Source organism: Protomyctophum parallelum (genome assembly GCF_964188405.1).
Source record: "Protomyctophum parallelum genome assembly, chromosome: 1".
NCBI classification, from domain to species: domain Eukaryota; kingdom Metazoa; phylum Chordata; class Actinopteri; order Myctophiformes; family Myctophidae; genus Protomyctophum; species Protomyctophum parallelum.
Genome location: NC_139697.1, coordinates 62,301,283 through 62,326,311, shown reverse-complemented (window position 1 = coordinate 62,326,311; position 25,029 = coordinate 62,301,283). Strand labels below are relative to the sequence as shown.

The 25,029-nt window shown below is 42.8% G+C and overlaps 1 protein-coding gene across 1 annotated transcript in view; it reads left to right on the top strand.

Annotated features, from left to right (window-relative positions):
* Positions 1–25,029, top strand: part of LOC310853242 (roundabout homolog 2-like) — a gene marked incomplete at its 3' end in the record, with an annotated part of 119,190 nt that overhangs the window by 72,818 nt on the left and 21,343 nt on the right. Inside the window, exons 7-15 of the mRNA XM_083757502.1 lie at positions 978–989; positions 1,641–1,765; positions 10,169–10,340; positions 13,602–13,807; positions 16,140–16,221; positions 16,336–16,501; positions 18,245–18,411; positions 18,876–18,997; positions 23,493–23,724. Coding sequence (XP_083613628.1) covers positions 978–989; positions 1,641–1,765; positions 10,169–10,340; positions 13,602–13,807; positions 16,140–16,221; positions 16,336–16,501; positions 18,245–18,411; positions 18,876–18,997; positions 23,493–23,724 — 1,284 coding nt within the window. The remainder of the gene's footprint in view (positions 1–977; positions 990–1,640; positions 1,766–10,168; positions 10,341–13,601; positions 13,808–16,139; positions 16,222–16,335; positions 16,502–18,244; positions 18,412–18,875; positions 18,998–23,492; positions 23,725–25,029) is intronic.

Sequence of the window (25,029 nt, the reverse complement as noted above, 5' to 3'; positions counted from 1 at the left end):
AGCGCTGTGTAGTACACTCATTCATGTTGATTACGTCTTGTGTGCTAGTGCCTAATGATAGTGATATATTTCATTGCCATTTGTGTCAAATAGGTCTTAGTCCAAATATTTCCCTACTCTGAATGTTCAGGCGTCAGCGAGTTGCTTTGTGTTTCCTAAGGTGAATTGGCTGTGACACTTTTATCCAAACACGATCAAAGGTGTGAATGTGTTGATTGTGATTGTCGTGAAGCATCACAGTTCATGGATCACTGCTCACCTTACCGCCCTCCTCCTCTGATCGCTGTTGCCATGGCAATGCATACTTTAAAGGAGAACTTCACCCATGTTCAACCTTATGTTCCTATAATTGGCCTCGTTATACGATGGCACACTTTCACACTGTCTATTCACTCTGTGTGTCATTGGTAGGCCATCATCGATGGGGATTATATGCTAATAGTGATGTTCTTTTTGCATTCATAAAAATCACACCCGTGTGAAGTGAGGGGCGCTCTTCATCAGCATACGTCATCACGCCGGCCAATCACAATTTCCGTCCTCACGTTTCCGTCTTCACTTTTCTGTCCTCACTTTTTATCCCCGATACGTACTTTATTCAGCCTATCAAATCACCGCTATGGGGTATCACAAACACACAAAGCTGGGCATAGAGGGGCTAGCGTCCCTCAAAAATGAACAGACCTGCCTTTCCGATGATGTCACTGGTAGGTAGGTTTTTGAACGGCTACTCTGAGACACGAGTGAATAGTCATCTTATAATGAGCATTAGGGATGATGACCAATTATATGAAGATGGGTCAAACATGGGTGAAGTGGTCCTTCAAGCCCAATGCTGTCGCCTCTCTCCTGCCCCACTAACAACCCAACGCCGCCTCATTCATTTCTGATTTCCATGTCTTTGCTTTTTCTGTCCCTCTATTCTACTCTCCTCCTGTGTTGTGTCTATCTCACCCAAACCATTGTTCTGTCATCAGCTCGGCCTGTTGGTAAGTAAGAGCTGATCCCATGGTGCATGCCTTGCTCACAGATTGTTACTGATGGCACATGCGTGCGCGCACACACACATGCACGCGCAATCACGCACCCACACACAAATTAAGAATTAATGAACATTACACACACATGTTCATCCCACTAATATTGACGTGGTACATCAAACATCCTCCCTTCCCACCTTGGTAGCTTTGCGTTGCAGCAGTGGTTGAAGCATTCCTGTTCGTTCAACATGATCCAGACATTTTTGATCCAGACATAGTCGATAATGTGCAAAGACCCCAATAGATGTGTTGCAGAGCCCTGCTAATTAGTTGATCTCATTCATTCAGCTGGATGAATGTCTTGCGAATGAATAGATCGCACAGTAAATTAATGGACCTTGACGTGATGCATGACGCCTTTAGTTTGTAGCTCAGAGTTTATTAGTTATAGCTTTCCTTGTGAAATGTCACGATAAAGTGTTGTATGTAGAAGGGCTGTTGTTGTATTATGTAATGCCTGATTTATTCTTAGTTGTGCGTCTGTGTCGCAATGCCGAAAATAGTGGATCCACAAGCTCTTTTGAGCTTGTTATGTAAGCTATTTTCGTTGTGCGACAATCCGCGTGCAACTAATCATACTCATTTTACTTTTGACCTCAGAGGCACCCCAGTTTGTGGTGCGACCACGTGACCAGATCGTGGCCCAGGGCCGTACAGCCTCCTTTCCATGTGAGACCAAGGGCAAACCCCAACCTACTGTCTTCTGGCAAAGAGAAGGCAGTCAGGTAAGAACATGTGTATGGAGTGTGTGTGTGTGTGTGTGTGTGTGTGTGTGTGTGTGTGTGTGTGTGTGTGTGTGTGTGTGTGTGTGTGTGTGTGTGTGTGTGTGTGTGTGTGTGTGTGTGTGTGTGTGTGTGTGTGTGTGTGTGTGTGTGTGTGTGTGTGTGTGTGTGTGTGTGTGTGTGTGTGTGTGTGTGTGTGTGTGTGTGGATACCGAGAACCTGTGCCAATTGCCAATTTGGTGCCTATTCCTGATTGGTCCGAACCAAAAATCCAATAAGCTCCTGGACAAACAATGCTGCTGTCTGTATTTGACAGTCAAATCATTCTAACATCAGATGTTAGAATGCTGGCCACTCGGGTGTGTTAATCACAAGAACACTGTACAATTTAGGCTTTTAGCAGACGCTCTCAATCCAGAGCAATTTACAGTAAGCAAGAACAAAACATGCTAATATATCAAATACATAAAAATTGTCATCAAGAATCATACATAAGCTAAGAACCTAACAGTGGAATATCTATATAATGAAACGATGCGTATACTATACACTATAGAGGGCTATACAGTATGTCTACAAAACTGCTATCTAAATTACATAAGTTGAGCCTTAGCATACGCCTGTAAGGTTGTCGAGGCTAGGGCAAGTGCTACGGCATGTGCTACGAGCTAAGATGGAGTCTGAAGAGGTGGGTTTTTAGACTATGGCGGAAGATTGGGAGTGAGGCTGCAGTTCTGATTGCAATGGGAAGTGCATTCCATAGTTTCGGAGCCAGAAGGGAGAAAAGTTTGGGACGTGTGGAGCGTTGTCCCAACATTTTTACTGTACTTGGTTCAAGAGTCAAGAACCACACCACTGAGGAGGGTTAAGGATGTTTATTAATGATTGATGGAGCCGGGGAGGGTACATACAGTAGATTCCGGGAGGGTCGCTGACCCAGGAGCCTTTGGGGAGGAGGTTGTTTGCATTGTCGGCGCGGCAGTCGTGGACAGGTACATTTCAAGATCATTTTAGCAAGTTTCTATTGAATTACTTTTGTCCATGAAAACCTCTGCAACCGCATTCGCTTCACTTGCTCTGTCCCTCCTGACACTGTTCATTCACATTTCACACACCGTACCCTACAGTCAATTTGTTCTGCTTATTGTGTCATTATTATCTGATTCTGGATGTCTGGTGGAAGGCTGGAACTAAACTCTGTGGTATCTACAGCTACAGACAAGTACATTGTCTATCCCATAACCTGGAGAGACAGGCTGTCTCTGTGAGTCAGTTGATTGATGGTCTATATCCCATAAGCCGGAGGGACTGGCATGGTGAAATTAATAGTTTAGATCCCATAAGCCAGAGGGACGATCGCATTGTAATTGGCTAGCACAACTGCTGGGTTGTACAGTATCTTGGTGCAGACCTGTTGAAAGAGAGAGTGATCTTTGATCTCGCCGGGACACAATCACATCACATGGTTCATGCATCGAGTGTGCTTCATAAACACAATGGATTAGTTTTTTGCACTATGGCAGGCATTACTTAGACATTCTTCTTGTTCAGCACACCACAAGAAATTCATAATCAACTGCAAGTTGGTTTTGGAAATATATAATTTTGAATCACATTTGGAAGTCTGTGGGAGTGTTGCAACTACACTGACTGTAGAGGCAATCCCTCTTGATTGGTGGGACTCACTTTTACCAAGGAAATAGAGTTTCTGCGACCAAGATCCCATAGCTCAGAAAGGATGGCCATACATCGTCATCGAAAGTCACTACAAGATTTTACAAGACTATTATTTACAATGCAACACTATGTAAGCTAAAGGCTAAACTTGCCAGGTCAGAAGTGTTGGCTGTGTGTGTGCGTGCCTCTCTCAGACATAACTACAGCGGGAACTAAACTAACCCTCTGTTCATTGATTTAATTGAGTTATGAAAGATGGCCAGTGAGCTGACTAAACGGATTGAGCCAAAGGGGCGGCAGAACACGGTTCTGTGCCACAGACTGATAATGAAGCGGTCATCAATCATAAATCGGCACGACTCTGACCAACCAATTCACTTCAGCAGAAACAACATTCATTTGCTGCATTAGAGTCATTAGACAGAATGGGAGCAGACTAATGGCCTTTTCAGCCCATCCGTTTGTCTGCTTGAAGCACTCTGTGGTCTAGGTCAGTGGTTCGCAACCTTTTTTGAGCTCTGGACCACTAGCATATTTCAAATTATCCTCAAGGTCCACCCTACTCCCCTTCCCCCCAACAATATAGCCTACTGTATATATAGGCCTATTTAGTCTATAAGAATGTGTCACTCTGTCCTTGAGTGAGGGTAGTGTGTGCACAAAAGGTACGTGACACAGTTCTCAAAACCTCAAAAAGTGTTCAAATGAACAGGATACTCAAAATAGGAAGCCAGAGTCCTCTTAAGCAAAAACAAACTGTTTTATTCATTCACCTTTCAAGTGTCAAAAATGGTGTCCCAAAAACAGTACAACACACTATTTACAATGGCCGAATAGGTTGGCCCTCCTGGTCTACAGCCCTACATCGACTGCCGGACTGTGGTAGGTCCAACTTATTAAATATAGTCTAGGCCCCTCCCACTGGGCCGTAACAACCCTAATTGATTCCACAATTAACAGCCCCATGTCCAGAGACAATAACTACTTTAACACATGATCACATTTAACCCTTGTATAACTCACATTTAAATCATTACACATCATCCACAATAATTCACATATTACAAAACCCTACAGTTGGGATGGACTGAGCATGCTCCCTACAATGGAGTCAGGCACTATAAAAGGCAGCCTCATGCTACAATCGGGTCCTTCCCCACTGGTCAGCACCAAGAAAGCTTAGAGAAGGAAAAGACACCAGCGTCATGGTGTCACGTGACTGGACGCCGGGGCTGCGCCATGACACCCCACCACGCCCCCATGTGCCAAAACTCACACTGGAAGTTTGATGAATACATGGGAGTGGATGGGAGACCGCTGGACATCTTGTAAACAAACATTATTTATGAACGATAGCGACCTTTGTCATATAATCGGTCCAGGAATATAATAGAAGACATATCACAGATTGTTTTCCGACTGGGTGTTTTTCGACTTGCTAACTGTTTCATTTGATTCAGGAATTTAAAGAGCACAGCTCTGGTACCTCGGGCTTAACCTGACTCCGCCAGCTGGTGGCAGTATTGGGTTCACAATCCTGCCTTCAAACCCCATACCTATATTGTTTTTAATTCATCAACATTACAAACTAAATAACGCTTAAAAAAATGTTGAGAATAAAGGATTTTGCAATATTACAAGTCAGTGGTGTTTGATGAAATACTTTTTTTCATATAGCCTTAGGACCAACCCGCCTAGTATAATACAACAGTAGTTTTAAGTAGTAGCCTACACAGTGACGAATCTGCTGCCGAAACTGCTGGGAATGTATTGGAGTGAATGGAGCAAAGTATAGACAAGCATATAAATAAACACTTTCTGAATGATTGAGACCATTGTAAAATAAACGCTTCTGTAACATAACATCACACATTACTTTCTACTGTCTTGAAGTCACCAACAAGTACCCAGTGGTCTAGGTTTACTGGCGCCCCCCCCCCCTATTTTCACACCGTGTAAAGTACCGTGCCGAATTCAAATAGCCACTACTTTGCATAACAACAGCTTTAACTGTTTATATACCTGAGCTGACTGTGAGCGCACGTAGCCGGTAAGCATGCCATGCACACTTGACTTACAGGAGTGTGGACTGCATGGCTCCAGTAGGCTACTGCTGCTGTGTGGTGTTCTCCTCCATCAAATAACAGTTACAGATATATTCGTCCAAAGCAAACCTTTTAGTTTCGCTAGTGTCCAGTAAGGATGTTTGTCTGACCATTTTAAGTCTACTTTTGTGTTTTAGGCTTAGGCTATACAGCTGTTCTGTGTGCATGCCGCGATGCGTGCGTGCGTGCGCGTCACGTTCCGTGGTACCAGTACAATTTCATTTAGCCAGTCATTCATTCATATTTAACTTGAAACTGAATAAGGCAATGTCTGGAGTTGATAGAGCAAGCATTAACTTCTTTAAGGTATGCCTATGCCTACTATATTTTGAGGGACACTTAAATCGTTTAATTACCTCTACATTTCACATGCAAATATTATACTTTCACTACAATTATTAGTTATTACTAGACTACTATTACGTTGTATTGTACTACTTAAAACTACTGTTGTATTATACTAGGCGGGTTGGTCCTAAGGCTACTGTTAATTTGCGTATTTATTCTGAAACTTAACCACTTGTAGAGCATATTGTGATAGGCTACTGCTAGGCAACTTTTACTTTAGTGAAAACACCACTGACTTGTAATATTGCAAAATCCTTTATTCTCAACATTTCTAAAGCGTTATTTAGTTTGTAATGTTAGGCTTTTGAAGGCAGGATTGTGAACCCAATACTGCCACCAGCTGGCGGAGTCAGGTTAAGCCCATTCAGCCCAGAGCCGTACTGTGCTCTTTAAATTCCTGAATACAATTAAACAGTTAGCAAGTCGAAAAACACCCAGTCGGAAAACAATCTGTGATATGTCTTCTATTATATTCCTGGACCGATTATATGACAAAGGTCGCTATCGTTCATAAATAATGTTTGTTTACAAGATGTCCAGCGGTCTCCCATCCACTCCCATGTATTCATCAAACTTCCAGTGTGAGTTTTGGCACATGGGGGCGTGGTGGGGTGTCATGGCGCAGCCCCGGCGTCCAGTCACGTGACACCATGACGCTGGTGTCTTTTCCTTCTCTAAGCTTTCTTGGTCAGCACCAGGAAGCACTGTGGTAACACATAACAAACATTCTCCAAACATGATTCACAACTTAGAGAATAAAGGTGAGACTTTAACCCATTGGTGTGTCCTCATACATACATACATCATTAAACATATCATTTAGGGGAGAACACAAGAAAACATGTCTATGTCAACTATTAAATGAGTCAGTGGCAGGGTAATCTGCCACAGAATGCATAAAAACAATCACTTGTATTTTATTAATTATATTATTACCGTGATCTTCTTCATGATCTTCTGCTTGCCGGCTGGTATATTGTCGACCAAAAATAGAAGCTCTACAGTACAAGCTAAGAATTAGTTGCTCAAGATGTTGAGAGCTTGTACATCTGTAGCCGCAATTTGCAACACAGATGTACATAACTTTACGTGCCGTAAAACAAGATGTGAGGGGGAGCGCTTGTTTAATAGAAGGCTGTGCGTGATGGGGCGTCGCACTGCGTCGGCCTCTTCTTTGGGTGTCTTACCTGCGCAGGTAAGATTCTATTAAACAAGCGCTCCCCCTCACATCTTGTTTTACGGCACGTTGCAAAAATACAAAATGGCTGGCTCGGAATGTCACTCTTGGAATATTTTGGACAGAAAGTAGCTCATAACATGTCTACGGGGGATTTTTATGAAAAACAAGCTTGGCAGATTGAAAGAGGATAATTCAAGCTTGGACTGCAGCTGCAATGTTGGTGAGTTTAACGTCATTTAAGACAAGCAGATCACAAACCAAAAATGATGAATAGGAAGTGGATGGAGCTTGTTGCAACTCTAGATTCAACCCATTGTAAAAAAATCTAGAGTTGCAAATTGCGGCTAGTACATCTGTTATATTCAGTGCATGACCGAGCGTATGTCAAGCCTTTACAGGTCTTCAAACCTTTTCTCCACACACTACACCTATTAGTTCAAAGATTGTATTCAGTTGCATGGATATGTAATGTGAAATGTTATTTAAACAATTATTTCCCCATGAACCTCCCGTAATTGTGTGGAGTCAACATGGGGTGATTCAGGTAATTCTGAATGATCCAAACTGTAATTATGTTCATAACAGTTCATAACATAACAAAAGAAACTTAGTAAGTATAGCAGTACTGTCTGTGTGAGTTAAAATTGGTACATTTATAGCCTTGTCCAATTTAACAGTATATGGAGCAAAGCTCTTTAAAATATTTGCAACCCATCATTTGTGCACACACATACATATGCATGCAACTTTAGATTTTTGTTTTTGCTAAACCTCACTTGGTTCAAATGCCATCCCATCCCTAGCCCCGCTCGAACCCTACGTACAGTTTGTTTACACTACACTTTACGTAGGGTCCCGTGCCATCGGTCCCAGGCTAAATGGTACACAGATGTACATAACTTCGGAAACGTCCGCGCTGCGCATTCTTGATGGGGGTTAGATGCTTCAAAAGAAGCATATAGGAGCTATAGGAGACAACGGAAACGTCTGAGAATTTTCCTTTGGCGCAGAAGCCGTTAAGTATTTTTAATCTGTGTTTGACCGTTTTGGCAGCTCTGAAATTCTCTCTTCCTTCCTTCCTTGACTTCCTTATTGACATCCCATTGTACCGCCTCCCGCACCGACAGTGGCTAGCTGCGACAGAGCAGATCAGAGGCAGGAACGTTGGGACGCGCAGCTAGCCACTACGTAAAGGGTAGTGTAAACAAACTGTACATAGGGTTCAGAGCGGGGCTAATCCCATCCCATGAATAAACATGTCATATGCCCAGATTGTTTGTGACTGCGCTGTATCTATATTATGTGGCCCAACATATTTGCAAGTACCATAATCAATCTTTAGTATCCAATTTGTGTAGCCAAATGGTAACTCATAGCTTAGTTGGTGTGTTTAACAGACCAGAGAAAGAAATTGTAGTAGAACGGTAAAAAGAGAAGCGCAAACAAGTAGAATAAAAGACAGGTGATGCTTTCCTTGTAGGGATTTTTCAGAGATGCTGTGAAAGTACTTAATTTCCTTTGGTCAAAGTATGTTTTCTCCATTGATTTATTTTACCCATGCGGTGGGTGCTTGGCCTTAAAAGAGTGCAGCTGATGGATGGGCGGAACTGTCACACAAAATGATTTATTTATTTTCCTGAATTCATGCAGTCTACCTCGATTCATCTGCAGTCAATGGTTACATTACCATATGAATGATGATCATGATGATGATGAGAAGAAAAGGAGCTTTTCATTCTTTTTTTTTCAAGTTTTTCAAGCTGACTGACTTGACTGGATTGTGGTGTACAGTAAAGTTACAAATGGAGAAATTACACCCAGAGTTAAATGCGTATACACTCCATTTGATCTCATCTGACCTTCACTTTAAGCAGACATTTGGAAGGGCATGTGCCCTTCCATTTTTCTAACAGACTAAATATGATCAGAATTTAAGGAGAAAATACAGAGCAACTGCAGTTCAGTTATGCAGGGGAGGAATGAATGAGAGAAACTTTGTTGGCATGAAAAATGCCACTTTCTCCTATGAAGGCAATCAGGCAGATGCTCAGGCAGGTGCGCAGCCACCCGCTTGGCTCATATTATATGCACGACACGTGCCTGACTTCAAACGGTTCAACAGTTTGACTCCTCACAGTGTACAGTACATCTAAATCAGTGGTTCTCAAACTGGGGTCCAGGGACCCTCTGAGTTCTTTGAGGGGGTTCCAAATGGACCCTTTGCAGGTCTGTAACTCTGTTTGAAACAAATGGACCCCTAAGGGTCTATTTTGTGTTATGTTTTACATGATGAAAATTTGAGAAACACTGATCTAAATGAGCTGGGCCCTGGGGGGTGTTGAATGGTTTGAGTTATTTTCAGATAGCCACCACACACACCTTTGAGGTATCTCATCCCGGTTCTAAATAAATACTGTACTTATACATATATATATATATAGCCAAATAAAAGTTGTGGTTGGCAAGCGGTGTCTGTGGAGGTTGTGCAGATATGCCCATCACAACATCAGGTGGGACCGTCCTGGCAGCCATGACTACAAACTGCAACAGAAACCAGAATGTCCTCCATGTCAGCCAAATAAATATTGAGCAACAGCTGGGTGGATTATGCCCAAATATGGTGTGTCTGGACAAATATGCTCATGTCCCCCCCCCCCACCCCCGTGGGAGGGGAGAGCGGGAGGGAGCAAGAGAGAGAGGAGAGAGCCTAGTTCTTCCCGTGCAATAACCGGAAAATGCTGGATACCGAAACCGGAACACACTGATTGACAAGACAGTGACACACATTGTCAAATAAATGAATTAAGCACATTTAGAAACAACCAGAGTTGACCAAACATACAATAACATGAAGAACAGAAGATAAAAAGGGAGGGTTGCATGTCGTGGAGAACTGTTTAAAATGGTTCGAATGCCATGAAGAAAGTGTAGTGCACTCTGTAGTGAGTATTGATTTAAAAGTGTCTAGAGAGAGGCGGCAGCACCATAACCCTGGCAATGCCAGGAAAGCTCATGCATAATCAGTCTACAGTATCGTGGGAGATGCTGACCTCCAGGAGCAAAATGAGTTATTTTTGTGTTCTGTGTCTTGTGTAGGATCTTCTGTTCCCAAACCAGCCAACACAAGAAGACAGCCGTGTGTCTGTATCCGAGAACGGAGAGCTGACCATCATGTCCGCGCAGCGCGCCGACGCAGGCTACTACACCTGCCAAGCCCTGACCGTAGCTGGTAGCATCCTGGCCAAGGCCCAGCTCGAGGTAGCAGATGGTGAGGTCATTTCCCCATGTTGAACGCATACAAATGCAACCCATGCAGTAACCAGTGGTGGAATAAAGTACTGAAATGTTTTACTTAAGTAAAAGTAACAATACTGCAATGTAGCAATACTCCGTTACAAGTAAAAGTTCGGAATTCAACATACTTGAGTAAAAGTACAAATGTATTGGTTTAAAAATGTAATTAAAGTACCAAATGTAGAAAGTACTCAATATGCAGAATGTCCCATGTCAAGGTTTCACATATATAATAAAAACTTTATTTAAATAATGGTACAAGCTCACAATGCGTCGCATCACGACACATTGTGAGCTTGTAGATCGGCAATTTTCAAATGACCGAAATGTATATAAGGCTTGAAGTGGTTAATGTATGTTTTGTAATAATAATCCAAATATACAAAGTAATTAGTAGCTAAAGTTTTCAAATAAATGTAGTGGAGTAAAATATTTGAACCTGAAATGATACTCAAGTAAAGTACAAATACCTCAAAAAGTACAGTACTTAAGTAAATGTACCATTGCCAGTAACATACAGTACTGTAGTATAACAACGTCTGAGTCACGCACTGATCAGTGTCTTTATTTGAAAACTTCCCGGCCTTCAACACATGCAGTATAACCCACATAAACATTTAATTATATTAGGACTGACCAGTGCACTAAGTAATGAATATAGAAATAAAAGAAAGGGAAATGGTTGATCACAGCTGCAGTTAAGTTAATCATCATTTATCATCATCAACCTTAATTTCACCTCGATAAATGACCCTCATTTACAATGGCATTGAGTTACTAAAACATTAGTTTGTAATGAATCTAATGCGTGGGATGTGCTTACATATATATATTTTGTAAACAAAATAAAGCAATATTGTAAATGAACAAAAATAGAATATAGAAACAGAGTATGGTAAACAAAATCATTAGCACTAGCACAGAGTAAAAACGGTTACAATACAGTTCTATAAGCTCCGCAGGCTGGTGAAGAGGGGGGACATTTATAGCCTTTTATTAGGTGCCAGTATACAGAACGACTAACGTTTGGACCTATGTGGTCTTCATCAGAGTCATGATGACCGTGATGCTGCTCCGTGCTTATGTAGACTTATGTAGACTCCCTTTGTTACATTGCATTACTGTTAGTGTTTTCTTGCTTAATAATATAACACATTTTGTTGTCCTTTTGGTATTCAACAGGGTTTCGTAGATACACATGCATGCATCCTTTGTTTGGTCTCAAATGCATCACAGGTTGTTGTTTGGTTTGACTGCACTACAGTATAGATCGGAACCTGGCAGAGATCTGTGGCTGAGTGCCTTGAAAGCCAATCAGTCAAAATGTCCTCATCCATTTCATTATTCACCTTACTGTGAGATTGTTGAATGTTTTTAAAAAACAGTGGTTCTGCCCAGGGGTCCCGAGCTAAATTTAGGCAATAAGCCGTTTACTGAGTATTGTGTAATTGGCTGAGGGGCGTAGTGAGGCACAAGAATAAAATAGAGGTAAAATAATTCACTTCTACAAGAAGTTGTAGTTCAACAGCTACCAGGAAGCTCAACTTCCATCCTGGCACAGACTAGTGCCTGTTTACTCAGCCATCCATCCAGGCTGTGTTCAACTTCTCCCAAACAAACACATAGAGAAACAAAACTTAACTGTTGTAGAAATTCATAATTTTCTTAAGATTTAGCTACTACAATACATCTAAGTATTAGATTATCACGTTTTAACGGAATCAGATAAACTAGCTCTTTTAGAATAGTTAATATAGCATCAAAATCAATCTGACCACATTAACCCCATGTACATATCTACGAGCTGCCCAGGCATCGCAATGCTTTTCCAAAAACTCAAGGTTACGTGTATTTAATATACATGTATGGCTGCAGTTTGTAAATCACTATCTCAGAATGTTCTCTCTCTCTCTCTCTCTCTGAGGGAGAGTCACTTTGCCCTCCCCTCTTTACTCATGAGGACATTGTCAAGACTATAAGCACCGAGGCGCTGCCATTTGCGAAGCCGCACACGTCTTTCTCTCCATTTACTTCATGGTCTATTCTTGAATTAACATCTGCTCAAGTTTTTTTTTTTTTTGTTAATCATTTTCTCTGGAAAGAAGAAACTCCTTCCTTGTGCTTCCACTCAGACGAAGTAGCATGCAAATGTTGCGTGAAGAGCGAGGGGAGTGTTGCTGTTATCCCCGGCTGACATCTGGCTGTGTGATGCAAACAGGAGCAAATCCTGTGACAGCTGCCCCTGGTCGCCCCAAATTATGCTAATTCCCCAGGCATTGCACATTGATTACCTCAGTTTTATTCCATCGTCATATAGCAGTACACTATAGCAGTAAAACTTGAAGGGTCTATTTGGTTACATTTGTACACAGATCTGACTGTGTATGACTAGTATGTGTCATGCTGTAATACTGAAATGCATTTGAATGCCTTTCCTCTCTACAGTATCATGCAATACTTCTGGGTGTATTCTTAGTGTGGTCGCTTCTACACTGTTCTACTCTTTTGTGTGGAGGAAGGGGTTGCGATAAGAGATAAGAGAGCAGGGGAATGTGCTGTAAACGCTTGTGTGAGACAGGCCTGATAACAATGGAGAGCAGCAGTGAGGAAATGAGAAAGTGAAGGTATAGGAGGCTACGAGACCACTGGAAACCCAACTCACCCAGCTTGTATTTTTGTCGTCTGATGCGGTCGGCAGACACTTATCTCACAGCCGTAACAGGGCAGAGGCTGTTTGTGGGATCACCCAGCATGCATTACAGCAAGTGCTCTGCCTGTTTAGCTTTCTAATTCAATGTTAAGGGTGGAGGGGGTTATGGGGAGGGATGCCAAGAACGAGATGGAGTAACCATGAGCCAGAAGAACACGACAGAGGAGGGGCAGCAATATGTTTAAAGGTGTTGCAAAGACGGTACTGTAATTAGCGCCACAGGCAAACCATTGTTAATAATACCCACCTAGTAATTACAGCTCAGAGGTGCAATGCAGTGCAGTGAACACAGTGCTCTTCCCAGGAAATGGCTCTATGGAACTATGGTTCTCACAACAGATCCATCACAGCTCCAATTCAAACACACTTGGTCTGCAATTACTCATTATCACCAACACTTGGAGGCAACGTGTTCTACGTTGACACGTTGGCACCCAAATTACAACGGTATCACACTCTCCGAAATATATCAACACTGAAGTCCTATTTACAATGTCTTCCTGCACAATTTCTTCTTGTCTCTAGCCCTGAAGGACCGCCCCCCGCCCATCATCCGGCAGGGCCCATCCAATCAGACGCAGGCTGTGGGGGGTGTGGTGCTACTTAGATGCCAGGCCTCAGGGGACCCAGAGCCTACGGTCACTTGGCTGAAGAACGGGGCCAATCTTCTAGGAAAGGACCCTCGCATGTCCCTGCTGGAACATGGCAGCCTTCAGATCCAGAATACCAGGGTAGGTGTCGGTATGGTTCTGCACGCTCACCAGCAGTTCTCACAAGGTGGTTCAGTGGTCATAAAAATGAATTATGACGATGTTTGTCTCAGTTCAGTAAGCCAGTTAGTGTGCTTTGAGTAGACTGTCTGTCTGTCTGTCTGTCTGTCTTTCTGTCTGTCTGTCTGTCTGTCTGTCTGTCTGTCTGTCTGTCTGTCTGTCTGTCTGTGCCTGCCTGCCTGCCGCCTGTCTGTGTGTCTGTCTGGTGTCTTGCTAGCTTGTTACTGTAGCTTGAATTTCTTAAATTTTCAGGTTGCTTTAAGGGTTTTCTGCTAAATTATTTTCTATCAGTATAAAATCTCTCCTCACACACACAGTAGTGCAGTGTGCACATGCATTCTATCTATACACTGACACGCGCTGTGTGTGTCAGCATATTACACACAGCAAGTTACAGCCGTCTACACTGCAGGATATGTCTGACCTTCAAACGGCTGGACCTCCACTTCGCGTTGTCTCTGCTCCTCTGTTCTCATCGCTGTCCTTTCACTGCACCCCCCCCCACTGAAAGCAGCTGTGGAGAAAGCCAGAGACTGAGAAAATGCGAAAGTGCGGTGTGCACACGTCGCGTGCAACGTGTGCCGGCCCGGGCTGAACGAGTGCGTGCATATCTCCTCTAAAGCAAACTTTCCCATCTCATGTCAATTGGATGTAATTCAAATGGACAAGTGCAGTCAGGCTGCTTTTGAGCGATGAATGGAGCGTATTGATTTTTAGAAGTCGTTAAATGGCGCTGTTTAGTACAAATCTCCCAGGCAGCGGTTAGAAACTCAAGGACAGCACGGGGGGGGGAGGGGGGGGGGGTTGTATAATGGAGAAACTGTGCAACACAGAACACCCTATCACCATCGTAAAGTGCTCTCTCTCGTTCTCTGTCTGTCTGTCTGTCTGTCTGTCCATCTGTTACTCTCTCTCTCTCTCTCTCTCCCTCAAACAAGAAAGAGATAAAGGGAGATGGGGCTTTTGTCAGTGTGTAGCTCTCCTTCATAGCTGGTGTTAAATACATTATCCATTTTCTGTGTCAGTATTAATGATGATGATGGCAGTGGTGGTGCTGACAGAGAGGGCGGTGCGGGGTGGTGGGGGGGGGGGGACTTTGGTTAATGGCCATTACTGAATGAAATTAATTAAGAAAATTAGCGTCATCACTTTCTGGGTCGTTCTTTTTATTGGCCATGGCTACTTTCTTGGTCTCGCCCCCTCTCATCCCGCTGTTTTCGAGCCAGAGAAGACATTAATGCATTTTTTTACTGTAGTATATTGGCAGCCACCCTCCTTCAACAACCCCCGATTGACGTAGGAGGTGGTATAAGTCAGCGGGGAGCGGAGTAAAAAGAAAAAGGCTATTGGATTCTGAAGAATAAAAACCACAGGGAATGAAAGTGATGCATTGTCTGTGTTTTGGATGAGCGACCCATTTCAAACTGAGAAGATGGTCGTGGTAGCATATCACATTGTCGCTGTCAGGTGGAAACCTTATGTCCAAAACTGTGCTCTAGTCTATAGGATCAAATGCAGTTATTTAGTCACAAGCTGTCGTTAATAGTAATACGTTTCATTTGTTCAATATTTATTAAAACCCACAGACTGACTTAACCACTTTAACAGTTTATTTTTATTTTCTTATTGCAGATCGACAATCTCACAACACGCCTCGCATCGTGAGGTGTTGTGAGCTTGTCGATCAGCCATCTTTGTTACTTCTGTGTGATACTGTAGTACGGTGGAGTAGCACGTTCACATAAATGGAGGGTATGGAAGTTATTGGCGAATGCCTACTGAGTGGCAAAAAACTACTTTCTGGCTTTGACAGCCCATACATCCAAGCAGAAAAGTCCTGTCTGATTGCATTAACCCATTCTGACCTGAGATCAGATTCATACGAGGTTTCCACTGGACACACGCTGGTCTGATGAACCCATTTTGACCTGAGATCAGATTCTAAAAATGTCAGTCGTTCTTCGATTTTTCAAAAAATAGCAGACCTACAAGCTCGTATCGCGCCACTCGGTGGCGCGATATGAGCTTGTAGATCTGCTATTTTTCAATAGCTAAAGCATAACATGATGCCAACACCAAAATGGATGCCCGATCAGAATGGGTTAAACTCACTTTGCCACTCACATGCGCATTACCCTCTATATTTGAAATATGGAGATAGAAGGTTTATACCTGACCACAACGATATTATAATAAAGACCATAAAGAGATATTTAGTGCAGAGGTTTCTAATTTGTTTTGATTGTGAGTCTATGAAATGAATGATTTGGTGAACCGTCTGTCATCCTCGTAGCTTTCCGATGCAGGGTCGTTCACCTGTGTTGCTAGTAGTTCCAGTGGTGAGACATCGTGGAGTGCGTACTTGGATGTCAGAGGTTTGTTTGTCGATTTAAAAGAATTCAAAGCTTACATGAATCGAAAAATATACGGGCACGACCTCTCTGACTCTCGTCTGTACTTCATAGATTTTCATTTCTTTCACCTCTCAGAATCCACCGACCCCTCAGACTTCATGTCCCACAATGCCAGTGCCCTTCCAGGGCCTCCCGCTAAGCCAGAAGTCACGGACGTCACCAAGAGCAGTATCTCGTTGTCATGGGAACCGGGACCAGAGGATGCCTCTCCAGTCTCTTTCTATGTCATCGAAGCCTTTGGGTAAATGTGGGCATTTATGTGAACAAACAAGACATGCCTGCACTAGAGTTTCTAGACTAGAGCATGCTTTTTCTTTCCACAGAGAGAAATGCACACATGTATTTTGTGTTAAATGTTGGCAAACAAATTGTACTTTCATGTAAAAAGACATGGCTATGACCAGTGATGGAAAGTAACTATTCTGACAATTTTAGGGATAAGAGGTAAGGCACGTATGAAAATAGGGACCTTTAGTTTTGCAGACATCTTGCAATCAGCAATGATCAAAGGGATGTTGTTCAAACAGCACCAGCTGTTTGAGCAGAGCAATTTTTTGCCAGATATCCTTTGCCTGTGTGAGCATAACATTGATATGTCATTGTTGGTATTCGTATAGATTAGCAAGCAATTACCCATATCAGTGGAGCTTAAAAGTTCCACTGTATGACTTGAATACAATAACGTAATGTTTTCTTTCCTGGACTAAACACCTGATAAACTAGGCTAGGGCTCAAAGGTATTGCCTGAACCAACATATTGATAAGCAGCACAATTTTAGGGCATTGTGCTTCATGTAAAGCAATGTGCTTTGCATTTCAGGAAACACACTATGAAAAGGACATTTTAATTCAGTAAAAAGGAAGCAGAACGAAGGAAATACCTATTCAGGACACAGTAATGACTATGAAGGAGTTGCTTGTCAGTAAGCATTTCAATAGAATGTGGAGTTGTATTGTGTTTGCTTTTGCTAGCGTTCCATAATGCTACATTGCCCAGACTATAGAGCGGCACAGTCCCTCCCCCTTTCAGAACAACGAACGGCCCAGGAAATGAAATGCAATGCATTCTGACCATAGGACTTTCTTTTAGTATTTATTTAAAGGCGGTTACGCCGCGGACAAAGCCAACTCGGATCGTGACAAATCATGACAATGAACACAATATTTTCTGCCGATCAAATCATTAGAAAGAAGAAAATAAAGGCAGGAGACAACACTATTTGTTTTGTTTTTCTTCTTATAAATTATTTGATCGGCCCAAAACATTGTGTTCATTGTCATGATTTGTCACGATCCGAGTTGGCTTTGTCCGCGGCGTAACGCGGCTTTAAATAAATACTTAAAGAAAATCCTATGGTCAGAATGCATTGCATTTCATTTCCTGGGCCGTTCGTTGTTCTGAAAGGGGGAGGGACTGCGCCGCTCTATAGTGGTTGGTGCCACATCTCAAGGGATACCGGAGAACACGTCAGTTCACCAAGTCGCCGCGGTGAAAATTCTTCATCGTTGTAGTTGTATGTCAAACTCACAGATGTTATAGTTCATTTCCAAAGTGATACAATTCTTTTGTGCAATTAAATGGTCAGCTAGATTAATGATAAAAAGGTGAGTATGTGAATACCAATGATAAGTAGGCCTACCATTTCAGGATATGTTTACTAATGCATTACATTGTTTCGGTACTTTGGTGTTTAAACTTTTAGCATTCCTACTTTCTCTAGTGTTAACTCTAAACAACTATCCTCTCTCTCTCTCAATTCAATGCAATTTAAATGACGGTGAAGTAAAACTAAAATGTACTAAATCGCGTTCTCCGGATACCATCTTAAATGAGGGTGAAGTAAAACTAAAATGTACTAAATCGCGGCGAGTTGGTAAACTGGCGAGTTCTCCAGATACCCATCTTAAGAGCACTGAGTTTCCCAAAGTAAGCAAGACATTTCCCTTCACTGTCTGATGGGACTTTTTGATGTTTGTCCTGCAGCCAGTCAGTGAGTAATAGCTGGCAGACAGTAGCAGACCATGTGAGAACCACACAGTTCACCGTCAAAGACCTGCGGCCCAACACGGTCTACCTGTTCATCATCAGGGCTGTCAACATTCACGGTCTGGGAGACCCCAGCCCCATGTCTGAGCCCGTCCGCACTCAAGGTATAAATAAATGTATAATATCTGGATTTATCTCCTCGCTGTACTGGCTTTTCAGCAATAAAGCATCACTCCCATCTCTTTTAGACATACCTATAACCATAAGCCTGATTTATACTTGAGCTTGTAGATCTGCTATGATCGGTGTGAGACATGATTCGCAAACCAAGAACAAAACATGTAAATTGCAATTATGACCGATATCCAATCTTCGATTATTTGCAGTGTCATATCGGCCGATACCGATGTATTACATTATTATATTTATATTGAACTCATAGATTATAGATTATATAATCTCGCGGAACTTGCAGATTTCTTTTTAAATATTTGTTTTGCTGGTGAAAGCAGATGGTAAGCCGCCCTCCCCACTAACAGCTGACGCTCTTAAAGAGCCAATATGGCCGATTTCGATATGCTACCGATTATATATGGTGCATCTCTATTTGCCTCTGTGTTTCTTCCAGACATCAGTCCCACGGCTCAGGGGGTGGACCATCGGCGTGTCCAGAAGGAGCTGGGAGACGTGCTGGTCAGCATGCACAACCCTGTGGTCCTCAGTTCCACTGCTGTGCAGGTCACATGGACCGTGAGTACCATTCACAGACTAATGTCACACACAACATACTGTAGTGTAGACTAGAGCACTGTTTCCCAAACAGTGGGTTGGGACCCATTTGTGGGTCACGGTCACGGACCAATTCTTATGGGCCACTACTCGAGTAAAAATCCCATTTTAAAGTTTAAAATAATGGTTAAAGCGGTTAGAAGCTATGAGGTGGTACAGATGCATCACCTTTTAACCACTTTAACCATTATTTTAAACTTTAGCTGTTGAAAAATAGCAGATCTACAAGCTCATAGGGCGGCACCGAATGCCGCGCCACGAGCTTGTAGATCTGCTATTTTCTTGTTATCGTGAAAACGTGGCGAAAATCTTTGAATTCACATTCTTTCACAGCAAACATCATGTTTCTTTCTGGGGTGTTCCTGGAACAACATATTTTCAAATGGGGGTCGGTGGCCAACAATTATTGTGGGGGTCCTTGACATGAAATAGCTTGAGAACCACTGATATAGAAACATAGGGTTTTCAGAAAACTGTCATGATTTAGAAGATATTTTGTAGAATCTGGTGGCAGGTCTTAGCGGGTTAAAAACTCAATTTCATTGTAACTAAGATATTCGATAGAAATTCATCCTTGTGTCTGTCCGTGTGAGCACACTATTAGTCATGCCAGCTATCTGTTTCACGATGTCTTGAAATACTGTACAGTACAGTAGTGTCCTGAACCATCAGTGTCTACTTCTGTGGGGACAAAGAGACAGACACACTGTATACAGAATAAACACCGGTTATAGATAGCTTGACCTTGGCCACAACTCCACACCATGACAAACTGAAGGTACAAAATGTAGCTTTAGATCCGAAACGTTGAATATCATGAGAATTCTCTGGGATCATCTTCATACTTTGCACCAGTGTTGATTTTAGTTGTAGTCATAGTCTTTTGAATAGTTTTCATTTAGTGTTTTTTTTTACATTTTAGTCACCTGGAATGTTTTAGTGTTAGTCTATACTTTTAGTCGACGAAATATCATACGACTTTAGTCGACTAAATCTACAGTTGATTTAGTCGACTAAAATGTATTTTGGCGGGCCTTGATGCCGTCGTAGTGGCTGATACGCTTGCTGAAAATAGCCGACTCTTGTCCAGTAGTCCCTCCCTAACATTTTTGTCTAGTTTTTATTGTCAATAAAATTGTCAATATATTTTGTCTTGGTTTTAGTCATCGTAGCTTATAGTTTTAATTTAGTTTCCATTTAGTTTTCCTCAGTAAATAAAGGTAGTCGACGGATTTTTTTTGTTATAGTATTAGTTGACGAAATCAACACTGCTTGGCATGCAAGCTGTGTTATGGACAAAAGGGTGTTGGAACCTTTGGAATGCAGCTGAGAGCAATTGAGGGATGGCTGGACGTTCATAGTCCAGGACAGCTGGTGCTCCATCAATTTGTGATGGTTTGAGGTGACATCGAAATTAAGACTAATGTTTCTGTTCAGGATGAATGGATCACCATTAGGTGCAACATATTGTGTTGGAGGCGGTTTGCAGTCAGCTTTTATATCAAGAAAATGTTATTCCTGTCTTTTGGCAAGGTGTCCCATCTGCCTGCTTGTGCTGCCTAATGACACTCTTCCGCATAAGTACACACACGCACGGTCGCACGCGCGCACACACGTACGCACACAAACACTCCATTATGCACTTTAAATCTCGAGATAACGTTTTGCATACTAACACTTACTATCGTTTGAAGAATTTTGATCATCCATATTAGCAAACTTATCATTATAGGCTCTCCTCATACAAATACGCACTGAACGTTCAATCTGGGTACCGATTGGCAAAACAAAGGTAAAACAGTGGCCTCTTTTCCTTTGAATTTGCCGTTGTTGTTGACGTTAGGCACAGTCTGTCTCGAGAGACTACTGAACATTTAATTAACAGACGTCCTGTGTGGCAATGTCTTGTGATTGTTGCTGTCTTTCTTGCTGTCTTTCTCATTATGACAGTAAAGAATTGTGATCATGGGCATTACTGTCCTTTCACATTCTGGCATCCTCAGCAATCAACAGAAATCCAGTGAATTCATTTGGCATGGATCTATGCAAAACGTACGCTCTCTAGAATACAAATAAACCATCACATCAATCTTTCAATTGCGTGATTGACATTACACTAAAATTATTATAGGCGAAACAGAGATTTGATGAAGGAAACTAAATGAGAACATATTTTGCCAAAACGATGACAGCAAAAGTGTACATCGTGTATAGCACTGTGATATATGCTACAGCTGTCTTCTTAGACAAGGTGAGACTGAACACAGAGGCGTGTAATTAATTTAGAGTCATGGCCTACGCCACATAAATTCTATTTCAAGTAAGTATGGAGAGCAGAGTGGGAGGGGCAATGGTTCATAAGGCTTTTAGATACACAAATCATTTGTTAATGAAATGCAGGCAGCTAACTGAGCTGAGCATATAGAGGGTGGGGGGTGGGGGAAAGAGAGAGAGGGGGAAAGAGAGACAGCAGGAGGAGAGAAAACGGGCAAGAGTCGGACTGATTTATTTGGTCTGGTCTGACGGTAAACAGCTGCTTTATTTCACTAGTAAAAGCTTTTTCTTGCTACTGCCCCTGTTAACAAGCCATTACTATGAGTTATATCTCATGTGTCTCACTCTCCCTCAACAGACCAACCAATTAAATACTTTCCCCTGCCCGTAATAAGAGGAAAAAGACAGCTGTCTATTTTGACGCAGTACCTCTGGGCCAAGGAGGTGAAAGCGTCTCACCTAGTTTAAGCGTGGCTGAGCACACTCGGCTTTGCTACTTCAGATTGAATGTCTGGCTCTCTCTCCATGAAGTATCTGTTGGAATGTTGTGTATACTAGTCGTCGACTCATAAATTTTTCCCACGCTAAGCAAAATTAACACTGATGCAAGACGTTGACATATCAGTTGTATGGATGTACAGTATATTATGCCTTAACCACATGATTAAGTCAGGTGTAGGTGAAGTTAAAAGAAATCACACCCGTGTGAAGTGAGTGGTGCAACTCCGTGTGTGTGGAACGCACCCACAGGAATGCACCCAGGGTGCCGGCCCGATTCCGGCGAGCCGCCCCGCATCCGAAACGGTTGAGAAATGACAGAGTTACCATGTGGGGGTCCCTGTACTGTACTGTACTGTACTGTACTGTACTGTACTGTACTGTACTGTACTGTACTGTACTGTACTGTACTGTACTGTACTGTACTGTACTGTACTGTACTGAAAAACAACCATGCCGTTTTCGACGCACCCAGCCACCCACCCAGCCACCCACCCACACACATAGCTCCGTAGGGGAGTGGTTGCACCACTAAAAAAAAGGTTCCAAAAAATTAAAGTTATACAAAATTGTGAAAATTATTAGATCTACCAGCTCACAAACCTATTGTAATAAACCTCGTCTCAGGTCTGAGAAATGTAAAGAATATTTCTACTGCGACATTAATAATGGAGTCAGAACTTCAAAGATTACATAAAAGATAGCCTTTATTTATTTCATAGACCATATAAATAAGCAGATAGCATGAGCACAGACAGAAAACAAGATATAAGAGCGGTTTCGGATGTTATCTCTGTATGTATCAGCCGTTTTTGCAGGCCACTGCAAGTCCCCCATAGCCCCCCGTAATATGGCACTGAGGGATACGGTACACTGTAGGCTGCACATCACACACACAAGGGGGCATGCGCTGTGGCACTTTATCATTAGCAGGCCACCCCAGTGGTTTTCCCACCCCATCACTACAGCTGGCTGCAGATAGATAGAAATGTTCACTGCTACAGTACATACAGTATAAGACAAAGAGGCACACAGTTTTATTAAATGTCTTTAAAACCTGGCTACTTAACTTTCCCCGGGTTTTCGAGACCCGGCTCCCACAGGGTCTGAGCTTTGGCGACTTTGGGACTTTGAGACTGACTCGTCAGTCACCCCGTACAGTCACCCCGTACAGTCTGCCCGTACAGCACACTGAGTTGTCTGTCTCCGTTGATGATAGGAGACCACTCGCACCACTGAATAGTGGAATAAAGGCACTCCTAATTGTCCCCACTATTCGCCCCCTTAACCCCCCCTTTCCCTAGCCCGCTATACACGGTGTGCGAGCAGCACCCCCTCCCCCAGCAATGAGTGCACACTGCACACAGACAGATAGCTCAGCTGGCCTTCACCCTGTAATGTGAACTGAGCTCAGCTCTCCAGGCATGAATGTCCCTTATTGAGCACCCTCCTTTGGGTCCCTTCCCTCCAACAGTCATGTCCAGCTACGAATCAGTTATCAGTGTCTCAGTCAGGTGAGTTCCATCACTCCATCAGAGATATTTTGTTAATGCCTCCAAAGGCAATAACATAACACAGGTTCACTACACTATCATGATGCGGCGTGTTGTGTATCGGCTATTTTTGCTATATTCATTGCATGACAAAGTTTATTATTATAACTGAGTGTCTGTCTCCCCATCAGGTGGAGAACCCGTCGCAGTTCATTCAGGGCTACCGTGTTCTGTACAGGCAGACCTCGGGTCTGCCCTCTCCAGGGCCGTGGCAGGTACAGGATTTGAAGGTGGCCTCTGAGAGGGATGTGACTCTCTCTGGCCTGAAGAAGGGCATTGTCTATGAAATTAAAGTACGGCCATACTTCAACGAGTTCCAAGGCGCAGACAGTGAATCCATGACGGCACGCACCATGGAGGAAGGTAACTAGCTCTCACACATCATATGCATAATGATATATTGGATGAAATAACAGATATTATTTTTGTGTGTGGCTCAGTCCCCACCCCCTATTTTTCTAGCTTGTTGCCTCTGGTAATGGCTTCATACCTAGATACTGATGGAAAATGGCATTTCAAGTGCACCCACCCACACACACATGCTGTGGTGGCAAGTCCCCTGTGTGAGCATCCAGATCCCCCAGACAGTACGGCGGGGGTGTGTGACAGGCATGGCCCTCTGTAGGGTGTTGGAGGAGAGGGGACCTGTCTCCCATGACACCAACTCAGCTCTCTCCCTGTGCCTGTATGGACCCCTGCTGCCATGTTGCCTGCCAAGTCCCTGTTGCACACCACATGCACACTGAGCTGACTCTCTGATATCAATTCCTTCCTTCTCTCTCTCTCTCTCTCTCACTCTCACACACACACTCACACTCACACTCACACACACCCCACCCCAATATTTTCTCTCAAATTTCTCGCTTACTTAGTGTCTCACTCTTTTCGTTTCTGTATCAAATGTCAGCTACATTATTGTCATTGGGTAGTTTAACAGTAAAGTAAGCTGTATTACTGTAGAAAATAAGTAGAAAATAAAGTACATTTAAACCTAAAAAGAAACTAGATGATGATAAAAAATATAATATAATGTAATAAATCATATGATGTATCTTTTCAAAAATATTTCTTCTGGTTTATCATCAATGTTGATGTTGATGGCAGGCTGTGAGTTGCAACTCTAGAGCCAGGCCCATCTGGAGTATTTAAGCCACAGAGTGGCCAGGCTGCTCATAGGCCAAGTGGCAAGCAAGACAGTTGTGTTACAGCCAACCCGCTTGGGCAACACTGAACTGCTTTGTAGTCCGGTGGCCAGTATCCTTGGTTCCACAACAAAGACTATTTCAACTACACAGTTTCACAAATGACTCTCAGTGGATGTTTAACCCAGTCAACCATGATTATTACAGTATAATAATGGGAATTATTGTGAGAGCCCAGGATCTCCTACACAGTCACATCAGTGAAGGTTGATAATAATGTATTCTTCTGTCACATAGACGTCCTCCCCCCCCCCCCCCCCCCCCTCCATATTGTCTGCTATCTCTTTGGATCCCCTACCCCCTCTCCCTAACAATTACAAGGCTAGTCCTATACAGTATTATGTGTAATTGGTATACAACAATTAGCCACATGGAAAGTAGCAGCATGGGCCACGGGTATCATCTATGCCTACCATATATCACCGAGCCCTCGTGAATTAGAATTGAGTGTGCTTTCGTTTAGCTG